At 43.5% G+C, this 15,406-nt stretch overlaps 1 protein-coding gene across 5 annotated transcripts in view; it reads left to right on the top strand.

Moving 5' to 3' along the window:
* GRM5 (glutamate metabotropic receptor 5) overlaps positions 1-15,406 on the top strand; it is a 349,284-nt gene that overhangs the window by 293,550 nt on the left and 40,328 nt on the right. For all 5 annotated transcript variants that reach the window (XM_056561402.1, XM_056561403.1, XM_056561401.1 and 2 more), the window contains exons 5-7: positions 5,891-6,137; positions 6,703-6,871; positions 7,876-8,002. In XM_056561402.1, coding sequence (XP_056417377.1) covers positions 5,891-6,137; positions 6,703-6,871; positions 7,876-8,002 — 543 coding nt within the window. The remainder of the gene's footprint in view (positions 1-5,890; positions 6,138-6,702; positions 6,872-7,875; positions 8,003-15,406) is intronic.

Raw genomic sequence — 15,406 nt, 5'->3', positions numbered from 1 at the left:
CAATGAGCTGACCCTGCGGCCGACTCAGGGTTTACAGGGAGGGGGGTGTAGATGTAACTCACCACTTCTTGCTGCTTTGGCTTGGTCATCTTTTTCTTCTTACCCCCAGGTGCCTCATTTGGGAGGTCATCTCCAAACACCAGATTCTGAGGACACACTGGGGATTCCAGCATGCGGATCTGGGCCATTAGCACCCCTCCCTGGTAGCTGCTGTCACTGTCCTCCCCCGAGTCGGCAGGTGATACTGCTGATTGCTGTGCAGGGGGCCCACTGTACGGGACCTGCTGCTGTTGCCGCAGGCCACCAGGTGAATCTGGCTGTTTTTCTTCCTCCATCTCCTCCACATCATCCACCTGGCTCTCAGGTTGCAGCCCCATCAACCTTTTATTTTCCTTTTCCTCCATTACCTTGAATCTTTCTCCATTTTCCAATTTTTCTTTAAATGGCCCACTCTTCGCCAGTAATTCTGCTCTCTTTCCTCCAAAGCTTGTATTTCAGCCATAAGTCTCTTTATCTGCCCCTGGATCTCTGTCTTTTTCTTTTTTGGAGTTACCTTAGCCCTGGCACGGGCACAGCGCAGTTCCTCTCGGAGCCTCCTGATGGTCTTACAGGCATCTTCATACTCACGGAGGTGACTTTTTACCCGGGTAGTATAGGTGGAAATAGACTCCCGGGTCCTCAGCACTCCCCAGCCTTCCTCACTGAGGTCGGCTTCACCTCCGTGAGTACTCTGCCTTCTTCCTGATGAACCCAGCTTTCCACTGGCAGCACCCAGCTTTCCCGAGGTGGATCCAGCCTTGGAGCTTCTCACCTCTGTGGGGGGAGTTGGAGCAGCATTGCTGCGACTCCTGGTGGAACGCCTCACCCCCAAATCCTCCGATGTTCCGGCCGCTTGCTGGCTTCTACTGCTCCCCTGCGGCCTATTCCGAGGAGCAGAAGCCTGGGCCTCGCCTCCCTCACTCATGCCTGGAAACCCACTCCCTCCCTGGGGAGGAGGAAGCAGGCCCCAGGTGGAACAGATGGAAATCCCTGGAGCTCAGGAGACACAGCAGACACACACAGCACAGCTGAAGCACGACCACACCCGTAACTAATTGGTCAGCACTCCAGAGCTGTACTCACTATTCTGCTGGTGGGGTCACTGAGTACATACATTACATTACTTATCCTGTACTGATCCTGAGTTATATCCTGTATTATACTCCAGAGCTGTACTCACTATTCTGCTGGTGAGGTCACTGTGTACATACATTACATTACTTATCCTGTACTGATCCTGAGTTATATCCTGTATTATACACCAGAGCTGTACTTATTATTCTGCTGGTGAGGTCACTGTGTACATACATTACATTACTTATCCTGTACTGATCCTGAGTTATATCCTGTATTAAACTCCAGAGCTGTACTCACTATTCTGCTGGTGAGGTCACTGTGTACATACATTGCATTACTTATCCTGTACTGATCCTGAGTTATATCCTGTATTATACTCCAGAGCTGTACTCACTATTCTGCTGGTGAGGTCACTGTGTTCATACATTACATTACTTATCCTGTACTGATCCTGAGTTATATCCTGTATTATACTCCAGAGCTGCACTCACTATTCTGCTGGTGAGGTCACTGTGAACATACATTACTTATCCTGTTCTGATCCTGAGTTATATCCTGTATTACACTCCAGAGCTGTACTCACTATTCTACTGGTGGGGTCACTGTGTACATACATTACATTACTTATCATCTACTGATCCTGAGTTATATCTTGCATTATACTCCAGAGCTGTACTCACTATTCTGCTGGGGAGGTCACTGTGTACTTAGGATCAGTACAGGATAAGTAATGTAATCTGAGTTATATCCTGCATTAGACTCCAGAGCTGTACTCACTATTCTACTGGTGGGGTCACTGTGTACATACATTACATTACTTATCATCTACTGATCCTGAGTTATATCTCGCATTATACTCCAGAGCTGTACTCACTATTCTGCTGGGGAGATCACTGTGTACATACATTACATTACTTATCCTGTACTGATCCTGAGTTATATCCTGTATTAGACTCTAGAGCTGCACTCACTATTCTGCTGGTGAGGGCACTGTGTACATACATTACATTACTTATCCTGTACTGATCCTGAGTTATATCCTGTATTATACTATAGAGCTGTACTCACTATTCTGCTGGTGGAGTCACTGTGTACATATATTACATTACTTATCCTGTACTGATCCTGAGTTATATCCTGTATTATACTCCAGAGTTGTACTCACTATTCTGCTGGTGAGATCACCGTGTACATACATTACATTACTTATCCTGTACTGATCCTGAGTTATATCCTGTATTATACTATAGAGCTGTACTCACTATTCTGCTGGTGAGGTCACTGTGTACATACATTACATTACTTATCCTGTACTGATCCTGAGTTATATCCTGTATTATACTATAGAGCTGTACTCACTAATATACTGATGGAGTCACTGTTTGCAGACATTACATTAGATCTGTTACTTGCAGTACCACTCCTCACCACTACCAGCAGCAAAGCCTTTTTTGCAGAGCCTATCTGTCTGATCCTGTTGATATATTTTATGAACATAAATAGCTTGGACATCTGATATCTTTAGAAATTAGAATATCCAAGTCATGCAGACCCTTTATTTTATTTGTCAAGGAAAAACCCTACACCAAATGTATTTTTCCCTTATTCCCTTTAGCAGGATAAGACTTCAAGGTGTGATGGGATTCAATGGCGCTGAGCAGGAGCAGACACGTCAGGTAAGGTGGAGGATGACTTTATTAAAACAATGCTACGCGGTTCACCACAGGTGCGGCTTCATCAGGCATCCTCCACCTTACCTGACGTGTCTGCTCCTGCTCAGCGCCATTGAATCCCATCACACCTTGAAGTCTTATCCTGCCATTGTCTCGCTTGGATGGGAAGGCTGCATACTGGACTTGTCTCTCACTCACTCTGACCACTGTTGTGTGTGAGTTTACACAACCGCTCATGGTAAGGGCATTTCCTATTTTACCTGTGGATCCCCTACCTTGCGGTATTACGTTTTGGAGCGCTCTTTCCTTCTTTTTTTCTACTTATTCCCTTTAAGAACCCTCCGGTTAGACGAATTAGATTCAGGTGAATACAGTCGCCAAGCTGGAATAGAACACTCAATTGTTGACTATGAAAAATACAATTTTAGGTCATTACTTGTTTCCCACTGTGAAAAGCTGACACGATGAAGAAAGCTTCGTAAATGCTGTCATCTATTCGGGGTGAATACAGATGATACCTCTGCAGTAAAGCCTATTGAGCTGTTGAATCACAATGCCGGTTCAGGAATAGGAGAGGCAAGGACATTATACTATGTGAAATACAAACAGTACGGCGGATTTGTATTACCCTTGGGTTTCCGTGCTCTTGAGTTCCTACTCTTAAAGGGGTTGTAAAGTTTTGAAAAAAGGGGTACCCCGACTTCAGGTAGAAAAAACCCAAACACATAAAAATGCTGCAGCAAGCATATAACATTGCCTACCTGTCTGCCCCTGTTCTGAAACCACAAAAAATCCATTTGTTTTGGGGACTTAATCCTGTACTTTCTGGGTGAGCAGAAATACAATTCCCAGAATGCACTGCTTCACAGTCATCCCATCCTGCCTACTCCCTTCCCGCAGCACTCTTGCCAGTTCTTCACCTAAAGCTGTTGCTGAATATCTTGTTTCACAGTAGACTATCACACAATCAGTGAGGTTGCAGCACTTGCTGTATGCATTCCCTGTCTGCTCCTCTGCCTGTGGAATTATTTATTTAGCAGAAGGTCACATGCTCTAACCACACCCCATTCTCCCTTAATGTGCTATAATGTATATGTATATGTGTATATGATGACAGGGAAAAGGTGATGTAGGCAGTAGGGGCTGGTCAGAGGTGGTGACATCACTCAGGACATGCCTACTGAGACAGAAGAGAATGAGAATGTCTCGAGTGAAAGGGAGGAGCCAGGAAGCTAACGAGACAACACCACACTGACAATGAGAGGACTACAAAACTTCCTGTCAGGAGAGAGTGATGAGCTGGGGAGCTGTTGAGACAACACCACACTGACAATGAGAGGGCTACACAACTTTCTGTCAGGAGAGGTGGGGAGAAGTTGTTGAGACAACAACACGCTGAAAATGAGAGGACTTCACACTTTCTGTCAGGAGACAGGGAAGGAGCGAGGAGCTGCTGAGACAACACCACACTGATAATGAAAGAACCACACAACTTCCTGTCAGGGTTATAGCACAGAAAAATGTGCTAAAGCCAGTATAATAACACTATATTAGTAAGTTATATATCTTTGGGAAAAAGTTTAATTTAAATACAATTTTCTGAATACTCCTTTCATCAGGAAGAGTCCCTCATGGAGAACAGCTACAAATTTCCCCTCTCATCTCTCTGGATTCCTGGACAATGCCTACTTGTTAGTCTTTGATATTAGGTTGATTATGTAGCGCCCTCTTGCTGAGACTCGGGATGACCAGCTATACTGTTTAATTTCCCTTCAGCACCACTAGAGGAGAAATGAGGAATTACACAGTACACATCAATGTGTTGTCTGTATAATACAGGACAGGACAGGTCCTCCAGAGCAAGAGCCACTCTTTGTAGCCCCTCTGGCCAGGAGACGAGGATCCTGAATCGCAGACCCTCCTCTAAACATGTCAGTCCGAGCTGGCACCTACTGTATCTTATGTGTATGGCTATTTTTACAGTCATGGATATAACAGGCACTAGTTGATAAAATGTAGAAACTGTACAGTAGTGGTGAATACATAGTATAGTGCTATGGAGCACATATATTATTAAAGGGGGTACTCTGCCCCTAGACATCTTATACCCTATCCAATGGATAGGGGATAAGATGTCTGACCCCTGCGATCTCCCTGCTGCACCAAGCATTTGTTTAGAGCGTCAGGTGCAGCGCCAGAGGCTCGTGATGTCACGGCCATGCCACGCTCGTGAAGTCACGGCCACGCTCGTGAAGTCACGGCCACGCCCCCTCAATGCAAGTCTATGGGAGGACGATAGACTTAGACTTGCACTGAGGGGGCGTGGCCATGATGTCACGGGCCTCTGCCCCGCATCGCCAGTCATCCGGCATGAGCCACCGCCCCACATTGCCAGTCATCTGGCACGGGTGCCGCAGTCAAGATCGCGGGAGTCCCCAGCAGCGGGACCCCCCCGCAATCAGACATCTTATCCCCTATCCTTTGGATAGGGGATAAGATGTCTAGGGGCGGAGTACCCCTTTAGGGTCTATTCACACGTGCAGTATTCTGTGCAAATTTGATACGCAGATTTGATGCGCAGGATTTTCTGCTGCAGATTTCAATGTAAACTGATTGACTGAACACAGCTTGAAATCCTGTGCATCAAATCTGCGCAGAATACTGCACGTGTGAATAGATCCTTAAAGCGTATCCGTCAGATCCAACAAAAAATATTTTTTTAAATATATCACTCAGTGCCTAATCCTGACCATGTACAAGCTGACAGTGGGAGGATTTTTCCTCCAGCTGTGAGCCCTGCGCTCACAGCTGTCAATCAAGGAAATGTGTCCATGACATAGGTGATGATGCATGGACACAGCAGGACTAGTGTGTGTCTGAGCAGGCAGGGGGGGGCAGTTGTTTGACTGGCTTTTTCAGTATGAAATACTGAAAATTTTCTAATGAAAGCAATTGCAAAACCTATTGGTTATACATGCTTTACAACATATCAAAAGTTTTTGTATCTCACAGTGCCCCTTTAAGGACCTTTGAATAGGTATTTTTCTATTACTCTTTGTACTAAACTTAACTTGCTTTACGATGTGTTATTTTTTTTCCAGCTCGATTGAATTTAAACCATCAATACACACAAGACTCCAAAATGGGATTTGTTATTAATGCAATATACGCCATGGCCTATGGCCTCCACAATATGCAGGTGTCTCTGTGTCCCGGATATGCCGGCCTTTGTGATGCTATGAAGCCCATAGATGGACAGAAGCTTCTGGACTGTCTCATGAAGGCGAATTTCACCGGCGTAGCTGGAGACATGATCGTGTTTGATGAAAATGGAGATTCCCCTGGAAGGTATGGTTGGATCTGTAATGTTCATTGGTTTATCAAAACCTGTCCAGAGGAAAAGTTGCTGAGTTGCCCATAGCAACCAATCAGATTGCTCTTTTCATTTTTAACAAGGCCTCTGCAAAATGAAAGAAGCAATCTGATTGGTTGCTGTGAGCAACTGGGCAACTTTTACTCTGGAAAGGTTTTGATAAATCTCCCAATATAGGTTCTTATTCGTCCATTACTCTGAGACCCCGACTGATCAAAACTTTTGACTTGTCTCTGCACCATATGAAATGTTTTTTCTAATGCCCGAAACATTTGAAGGGTCGCCCATGCTTGATGTCTCTACCAAAATTGGGAGTTATGGGAACAGAAACACAAGAGCAGCCATAGAGTAGAAAGAGGAGACAGTTACTTGGGTTTTCCATAAATATCCGTCATCCGTCTGTTTATTATCATCACTTGGGTAGATGTAAATACAAATCGGGTTGTCATGTAAGGCGCGAGGATCTCCGAAAATTTCAGTATAAAATTTCAAGTATCATAAGTCCATCGGAGTGACCCTGCATGCAGATATTTCTTCTAGGTATGAGATCATGAATTTTAAGAAGATGGGAAAAGATTACTTTGATTACATCAACGTTGGAAGCTGGGACAATGGAGAACTGAAGATGGACGATGATGAGATCTGGTCAAATAAGAATTCTGTCATCAGATCCGTCTGCAGCGAACCCTGCGCAAAAGGAGAAATAAAGGTAATGGCGGGGTTAGGGGCTTCATGTAATGCAGATGTATAAAAGGACATGAGAGGTTTAAGATTTAAAACATTTTTATCATCTATCTCTCATTTATATTTATCTATCTCATATCTATCTATCTATCTATCTATCTATCTATCTATATATATATATATATATATATATTTATATATATATATATATATCTCACATCTATCTATCTCATATCTATCTATCTATCTATCTATCTATATATATATCTCACATCTATCTATCTATCTATCTATCTCATATCTATCTATCTCATATCTATCTATCTATCTCCTATCTATCTATCTCATATCTATCTATCTATCTATCTCATATCTATCTATCTATCTATCTTCTATCTATCTATCTCCCATCTATCTATCTATCTATCTATCTATCTAATATCTATCTCATATCTATCTATCTATCTCCTATCTATCTATCTCCCATCTATCTATCTATCTATCTAATATCTATCTCATATCTATCTATCTATCTCCTATCTATCTATCTCCCATCTATCTATCTAATATCTATCTATCTATCTCATATCTATCTATCTCATATCTATCTATATATATCTCATATCTATCTATCTCATATCTATCTATCTATCTCATATCTATCTATCTCATATCTATCTATCTATCTATCTATCTCCTATCTATCTAATATCTATCTATCTATCTCATATCATCTATCTATCTATCTATCTATCTATCTATCTCCTATCTATCTAATATCTATCTATCTATCTCATATCATCTATCTATCTATCTCATATCTATCTATCTATCTATCTATCTATCTATCTCATGTCTATCTATTGAATCATATATCTATCTACCCCATTTAGACCATGATACATACAGTAGTGTATTTTTATGGGTTCTATCTTCATATACATATCCACATTTCTGGATTTACTTTTCAGAGCCCATTCCCGAATCCTGTAATGCTTTTTCTTTGTCTCATACTGATCTGTATTTCAGGTGATCCGTAAAGGAGAGGTGAGCTGCTGCTGGACCTGCACCCCGTGTAAGGACAATGAGATTGTGTTCGATGAATACACCTGTAAAGCTTGTGAGCTGGGCTCCTGGCCTACGGACGATCTCACAGGTAACTCATCACTGACAATAAAAGGGACGTCCGCTCGGGAATGGGGATTTTGGCTTTGGTACAAAAAATGTACTAATAGACTCCCTGTAACTTCTTACATTCTGGCTGCCTAAAACAACCACTAGGGGAGCTCAGGAGTTTACTGCATACACATTGTACAGTGGTCCCTCAACATACGATGGTAATTAGTTCCAAACGAGCCATCGTTTGTCGAATACATCATATGGTGAGGGATTCGTGCAATGTGAAGTATAGGAAGCTGTACTCACCTGTCCCCACCGCTCGCGATGGTGTCCCTGCCGCTCCCGATGGTGAACCCGGGCCTCTGCTGGGCTCTCCGCTGTCTTCTCCAGTCCTCTGCTGTCTTTTCCGGTCCTCCATTGTCTTCTCTGGTCCTCTGCTGTCTTCCGCAAAGCCTTACTGGGCCTGGGTAGCGACGTGATTACGCCGCTGCGTACGCCATTCCTATTGGATGACGTGCGCAGCGTATTGACGTCATCGGAGAGGGCCGAGAAGACTCCGGAAGACCAGCGCTGGACCCGGAGGGCACCCCGGAGCATCGTGGAGGGGTAAGTAATACTTACGCTGCCGGATAGCACTTAATGCGATGACCCCGACATAAAAAAGCACCATATGTCGATGCTGAAATCAACATGCGATGGCCTCTGAGAGGATATCGTATGTCGATTTGATCATATGTCGGGGCCATTGTAGGTCGGGGGGTCACTGTACTCAATAATAGAGCAGTATTCAATAAGCCCCAAAGCTGAAACACCGCACAGAATGCTATGTGTAAGCAGAGGACTGGCCACTTTATTAGGTACACCTGTTAAATTGCTTTTTAACACAATTATCTAATTAGCCAATCCCATGGCAGCCACTCAATGCATTTAGGCATATAGACGTGGTCAAGACAACTTGCTGAAGTTCAAATGGGGGAAAAAGGGGATTTAAGTGACTTTAAACGTGACATGGTGGTTAGTGCCAGAGGGGCCGGTCGGAGTATTTCACAAACTGCTGATCTACTGGGATTTTCACGCACAACCATCTCTAGGGTTTACAGAGAATGGTCCGAAAAAGAGAAAATATCCAGTGAGCCGCAGTTGTGTGGAGGAAAATGTCTTCTTGGTGTCAGAGGAGAATGAGCAGACTGGTTCAAGAAAACAGAAAGGCAACAATAATTCATGTAACCACTGGTTACAACCAAGGTCTGCAGAATACCATCTCTGAAATCACAACAAGTCCAACCTTAATGCAGATGGGCTACAGCAGCAGAAGACCACACCAGGGGCCACTCCTGTCAGCTAAGAACAGGAAACTAAGGCTACAATTCACAGAGGAACAAAAACTGGACAATGGAAGATGGAAGAACGTTGTCTGATATAATGAGTCTCCATTCCAGCTGCGACATTCAGATAGCAGGGTCAGAATTAAACAACATGAAAGCATGGATCCATCCTGCCTTGTATCAGTGGTTCAGGCTGCTGGGGGTGTAATGGTGGGTGGGGGCCATTTTCTAGGCACACTTTGGGCCCCTTATTACTAATTTAACATGGTATAAACACCACAGCCTACCTGAGTATTGTTCCTAACCATGTCCATCCCTTTATGACCACAGTGTCCCCTGTATCTTCTGATGATACTTCCAGCAGGATAATGCTCCATGTCACACGACATCATCTAATACAGGACAATGAGGTCACATGACATCATCTCATACATGACAATGAGGTCACATGACATCATCTAATACATGACAATGAGGTCACATGACTCCAATGGCCTCCACAGGCAACAGATCTCATCCTATAGATCACCGCTGGGATGTGATGGAACCGGAGATTCTCATCATAGATCTGACAAATCTAAAGCAACTGCGTGATGTCATCATGTCCATATGGAGGAACTGTGTGATGTCATCATGTCCATATGGAGGAACGGTGTGATGTCATCATATCCATAAAGAGGAACTGTGTGATGTCATCATGTCCATATGGAGGAGCTGTGTGATGTCATCATGTCCATATGGAGGAACTGTGTGATGTCATCATGTCCATATGGATGAGCTGTGTGATGTCATCATGTCCATATGGAGGAACTGTGTGATGTCATCATGTCCATATGGATGAGCTGTGTGATGTCATCATATCCATATAGAGGAACTGTGTGATGTCATCATGTCCATATGGAGGAGCTGTGTGATGTCATCTTGTCCATATGGAGGAACTGTGTTATGTCATCATGTCTATATGGAGGAACTGTGTGAGGTCATCATGTCCATATGGAGGAACTGTGTGATGTCATCATGTCCATATGGAGGGTCTGTGTGATGTCATCATGTCCATATGGAGAACTGTGTGATGTCATCATGTCCATATAGAGGAACTGTGTGATGTCATCATGTCCATATGGAGGAACTGTGTGATGTCATCATGTCCATATTTAGGAAATGTGTGATGTCATCATGTCCATATGGAGGAACTGTGTGATGTCATCCTGTCCATATGGAGGAACTGTGTGATGTCATCATGTCTATATGGAGGAACTGTGTGATGTCATCATGTCCATGTGGAGGAACTGTGTGAGGTCATCATGTCCATATGGAGGGACTGTGTGATGTCATCATGTCTATATGGAGGAACTGTGTGAGGTCATCATGTCCATATGGAGGAACTGTGAGATGTCACCATGTCTATATGGAGGGTCTGTGTGATGTCATCATGTCCATATGGAGGAACTGTGTGATGTCATCATGTCCATATGGAGGGTCTGTGTGATGTCATCATGTCCATATAGAGGAACTGTGGGATGTCATCATGTCCATATGGAGGAACTGTGTGATGTAATCATGTCCATATGGAGGAACTGTGTGATGTCATCATGTACATATGGATGAACTGTGTGATGTCATCCTGTCCATATGGAGGAACTGTGTGATGTCATCATGTCTATATGGAGGAACTGTGTGATGTCATCATGTCCATATGGAGGAAGTGTGTGATGTCATCATGTCCATATGGAGGAAGTGTGTGATGTCATCATGTCCATATGGAGGAACTGTGTGACGTCAAAAAATATCTAAAATGACAGGGGGACACTTTAAGTGTGACGTTGGATTTGCCTGACTTTCATGCCGCTTCTGCTTTCATTTTGCATCTGAAAAGACAGTGAAAGGTTATACAGTGTATGAAACAACTACAAGAAGCGATGATAAAAGCACATGTCGTATATTAGTATTGCGGCTCAATTTAAATTGTAAAGTAGATTTTTAATGAGATAACAGTGAACGCCTGACCTGCCAAATGAAAAGGGAAGATGAGATCAGACAGGAGGACGACCATCCGGGGCATGGCATCATCACTTTAGATAACAATGAACAGTCAGACTACAAAACGCCGGGCACAAAAGCTGTCACTGCCGTAATTATCATTTACTCTTGATTTACGTAAAAGCTGTTTAAACGCCAAAGATAAGTAGACAGCAGTGAATATTCATATGCTAAGTAACCTCTAAGATTTCTCATACAAGAGATTCTATTCAATTTCCTAATACTATAATTGTTTTTGCTTAAAGGGGTACTCTGCCCCTAGATATCTTAACCCCTATCCAATGGATAGGGGATAAGATGTCTGATCACAGGGGTCCCGCTACTGGAGACCCCAGCGATCTCCCTGTTGCACCCAACATTCGTTTAGAGTGTTTGGTGCAGGGCCGGAGGCTCGTGAGGTCATGCCACGCTTGTGACATCACAGCCACACACCCTCAATACAAGTCTATAGGAGGGGGCATGATGGCCATCACGCCCCCTCCCATAGACTTGCATTTAGGGGTCGTGGTAGTGATATCACGAGCGGTGCGTGACGTCACCGTATGTTGGGGGTGTCCCACAGCCGAGATCGCGGGGGTCCCCAGCGGTGGGACCCCCGCAATCAGACATGTTATCCCCTATCCATTGAATAGGGGATAAGACGTCCAGGGGTGGATTACCCCTTTAAGTCTGTAGCAAAGGTTTTATTAGGGAATCTCAATTTCCAGTAGAGTGTTAGTCCCTTTATCCTCTATATAGGATGAGTGTAAGTGTTTAAAAACCTCCTCAGTCAGTAGAAAAATACAACTGGTATAAAACAGTCAGAAGATGGGAGGAGGGCAATGCAGCTGCAGGTTGTCACTTAATGAAGGGATCAGTAGAGAAGGATATTTGTAGGGAATATCCTGTTACTGAGTAAGGGCAGGTTTACTATTGCGGTATAAGTCAGCAAACCAAACCAACAGAACACATACCTGTAGTTTCAGGTGACTTTTCAGCATATTATCCTACAAAATGTGCCCAATGAAATTATATCAACCAAACATTATCATGTTTTCAGGAAAAGCTACCATGTGTGTGTGCATGAGAAGCAGTATCATTTTTGGCCATTATATAACTTGTTTATGGCATTTTTTTTTCAGATTTCTGCACTGCAAGCTTTATTTTTAATTTTCAGTTCTGCCAGAACTGGTGGGTGGAGCCTTATGTCTGTGATGTCTCTGTGCACTGCACCAACACACGCACAAACACACACACAGAGGAGAAGTGGCTGCACTTTTTATCTCTATGTAGAAGTGCAGGATCTCCTCCTCTGTGTACAGTGTATACAGATATAGAAGTGCAGGATCTCCTCCTCTGTGTACAGTGTAGAGATATAGAAGTGCAGGATCTCCTCCTCTGTGTACAGTGTAGAGATATAGAAGTGCAAGATCTCCTCCTCTGTGTACAGTGTATAGAAATATAGAAGTGCAGGATCTCCTCCCCTGTGTACAGTGTATAGAGATATAGAAGTGCAGGATCTCCTCCTCTGTGTGTACAGTGTATAGAGACATGGAAGTGCAGGATCTCCTCCTCTGTGTGTACAGTGTACAAATACATAGAAGTGCAGGATCTTCTCCTCTGTGTGTACAGTGTATAGAGATATAGAAGTTCAGGATCTCCTCCTCTGTGTACAGTGTATAGAGATATAGAAGTGCAGGATCTCCTCCTCTGTGTACAGTGTGTAGAGATATAGAAGTGCAGGATCTCCTCCTCTGTTTACAGATATATGGAAGTGCAGGATCCATGTCTCTATCTACTGTAAACACAGAGGAGGAGATCCTGCACTTCTATATCTCTATACACTGAACACAGAGGAGGAGATCTTGCACTTCTATGTCTATATACACTGTGCACACAGAGGAGGAGATCCTTAACTTCTATGTCTCTATACACTGTATGCACAGAGGAGGAGATCCTGCACTTCTATGTCTCTATACACAGAGGCGGAGATCCTGCACTTCTATATCTCTATACACTGTACACACAGAGGAGGAGATCCTGCACTTCTATATCTTTATACACTTTACACAGAGTAGGAGATCATGTAATTCTATATCTCTATACATTGTACACACAGAGGAGGAGATCCTGCACTTCTATGTCTCTATACACTGTACACACAGAGGAGGAGATCCTGCACTTCTATGTCTCTATACACTGTAGACACAGAGGAGGAGATCCTGCACTTCTATGTCTCTATACACTGTACACACAGAGGAGGAGATCCTGCACTTCTAAATCTCTATACACTGTACACACAGAGGAGGAGATCCTGAACTTCTAAATCTATATACACTTTACACACAGAGGAGGAGATCCAATACTTCTATATCTCTATACACTGTAGACACAGAGGAGGAGATCCTGCACTTATATGTCTCTATACACGGTACACACAGAGGAGGAGATCCTGCACTTCTATGTCTCTATTCACTGTACACAGAGGAGGAGATCCTACACTTCTATGTCTCTATACACTGTACACAGAGGAGAAGATCCTGTACTTCTATGTTTCTATACACTGTACACACAGAGGAGGAGATCCTGCACTTCTATGTCTCTATACACTGTACACACAGAGCAGGAGATCCTGCACTTCTATGTCTCTATTCACTGTACACAGAGGAGGAGATCCTACACTTCTATGTCTCTATACACTGTACACAGAGGAGAAGATCCTGTACTTCTATGTTTTTATACACTGTACACACAGAGGAGGAGATCTTGTACTTCTATATCTGTATTCACTGTACACACACAGACGAGGAGATCCTGTACTTCTATATCTCTATACACTGTACACACAGAGGAGGAGATCCTGCACTTCTATATCTCTGTAAACACAGAGGAGGGTATCCTGCACTTCTATATCTTTATACACTGTACACAGAGGAGGAGATCCTGTAATTCTATATCTCTATACATTGTACACACAGAGGAGGAGATCCTGCACTTCTATGTCTCTATACATTGTACACGCAGAGGAGGAGATCCTGCACTTCTATGTTTCTCTACACTGTACACACAGAGAAGGAGATCCTGCACTTCTATGTCTCTATACACTGTACACACAGAGGAGGAGATTCTGCACTTCTATGTCTCTATACACTGTACACACAGAGGAGGAGATCCTGCACTTCTAAATCTCTATACACTGTACACACAGAGGAGGAGATCCTGCACTTCTAAATCTATATACACTTTACACACAGAGGAGGAGATCCTGTACTTCTATGTCTCTATACACTGTAGACACAGAGGAGGAGATCCTGCACTTCTATGTCTCTATACACTGTACACACAGAGGAGGAGATCCTGCACTTCCATGTCTCTATACACTGTACACACAGAGGAGGAGATCCTGCACTTATATATCTCTATACACTGTACACACAGAGGAGGAGATCCTGCACTTCTATGTCTCTATTCACTGTACACAGAGGAGGATATCCTACACTTCGATGTCTCTATACACTGTACACAGAGGAGGAGATCCTGCACTTCTATATCTCTATACACTGTACACACAGAGGAGGAGATCCTGCACTTCTATGTCTCTATACACTGTACACACAGAGGAGGAGATCCTGCAGTTCTATATCTCTGTAAACACAGAGGAGGGGATCCTGCACTTCTATATCTTTATACACTGTACACAGAGGAGGAGATCCTGTTATTCTATATCTCTATACATTGTACACACAGAGGAGGAGATCCTGCACTTCTATGTCTCTATACATTGTACACGCAGAGGAGGAGATCCTGCACTTCTATGTTTCTCTACACTGTACACACAGAGGAGGAGATCCTGTAATTCTATATCTCTATACACTGTACACACAGAGGAGGAGATCCTGCACTTCTATGTCTCTATTCACTGTACACAGAGGAGGATATCCTACACTTCGATGTCTCTATACACTGTACACAGAGGAGGAGATCCTGCACTTCTATATCTCTATACACTGTACACACAGAGGAGGAGATCCTGCACTTCTATGTCTCTATACACTGTACACAGTGGAGGAGATCCTGCACTTCTATATCTCTATACA

Source organism: Hyla sarda, chromosome 2 (assembly GCF_029499605.1).
Source record: "Hyla sarda isolate aHylSar1 chromosome 2, aHylSar1.hap1, whole genome shotgun sequence".
NCBI classification, from domain to species: Eukaryota; Metazoa; Chordata; class Amphibia; order Anura; family Hylidae; genus Hyla; species Hyla sarda.
This window is presented reverse-complemented; position numbering and strand designations above follow the sequence as displayed.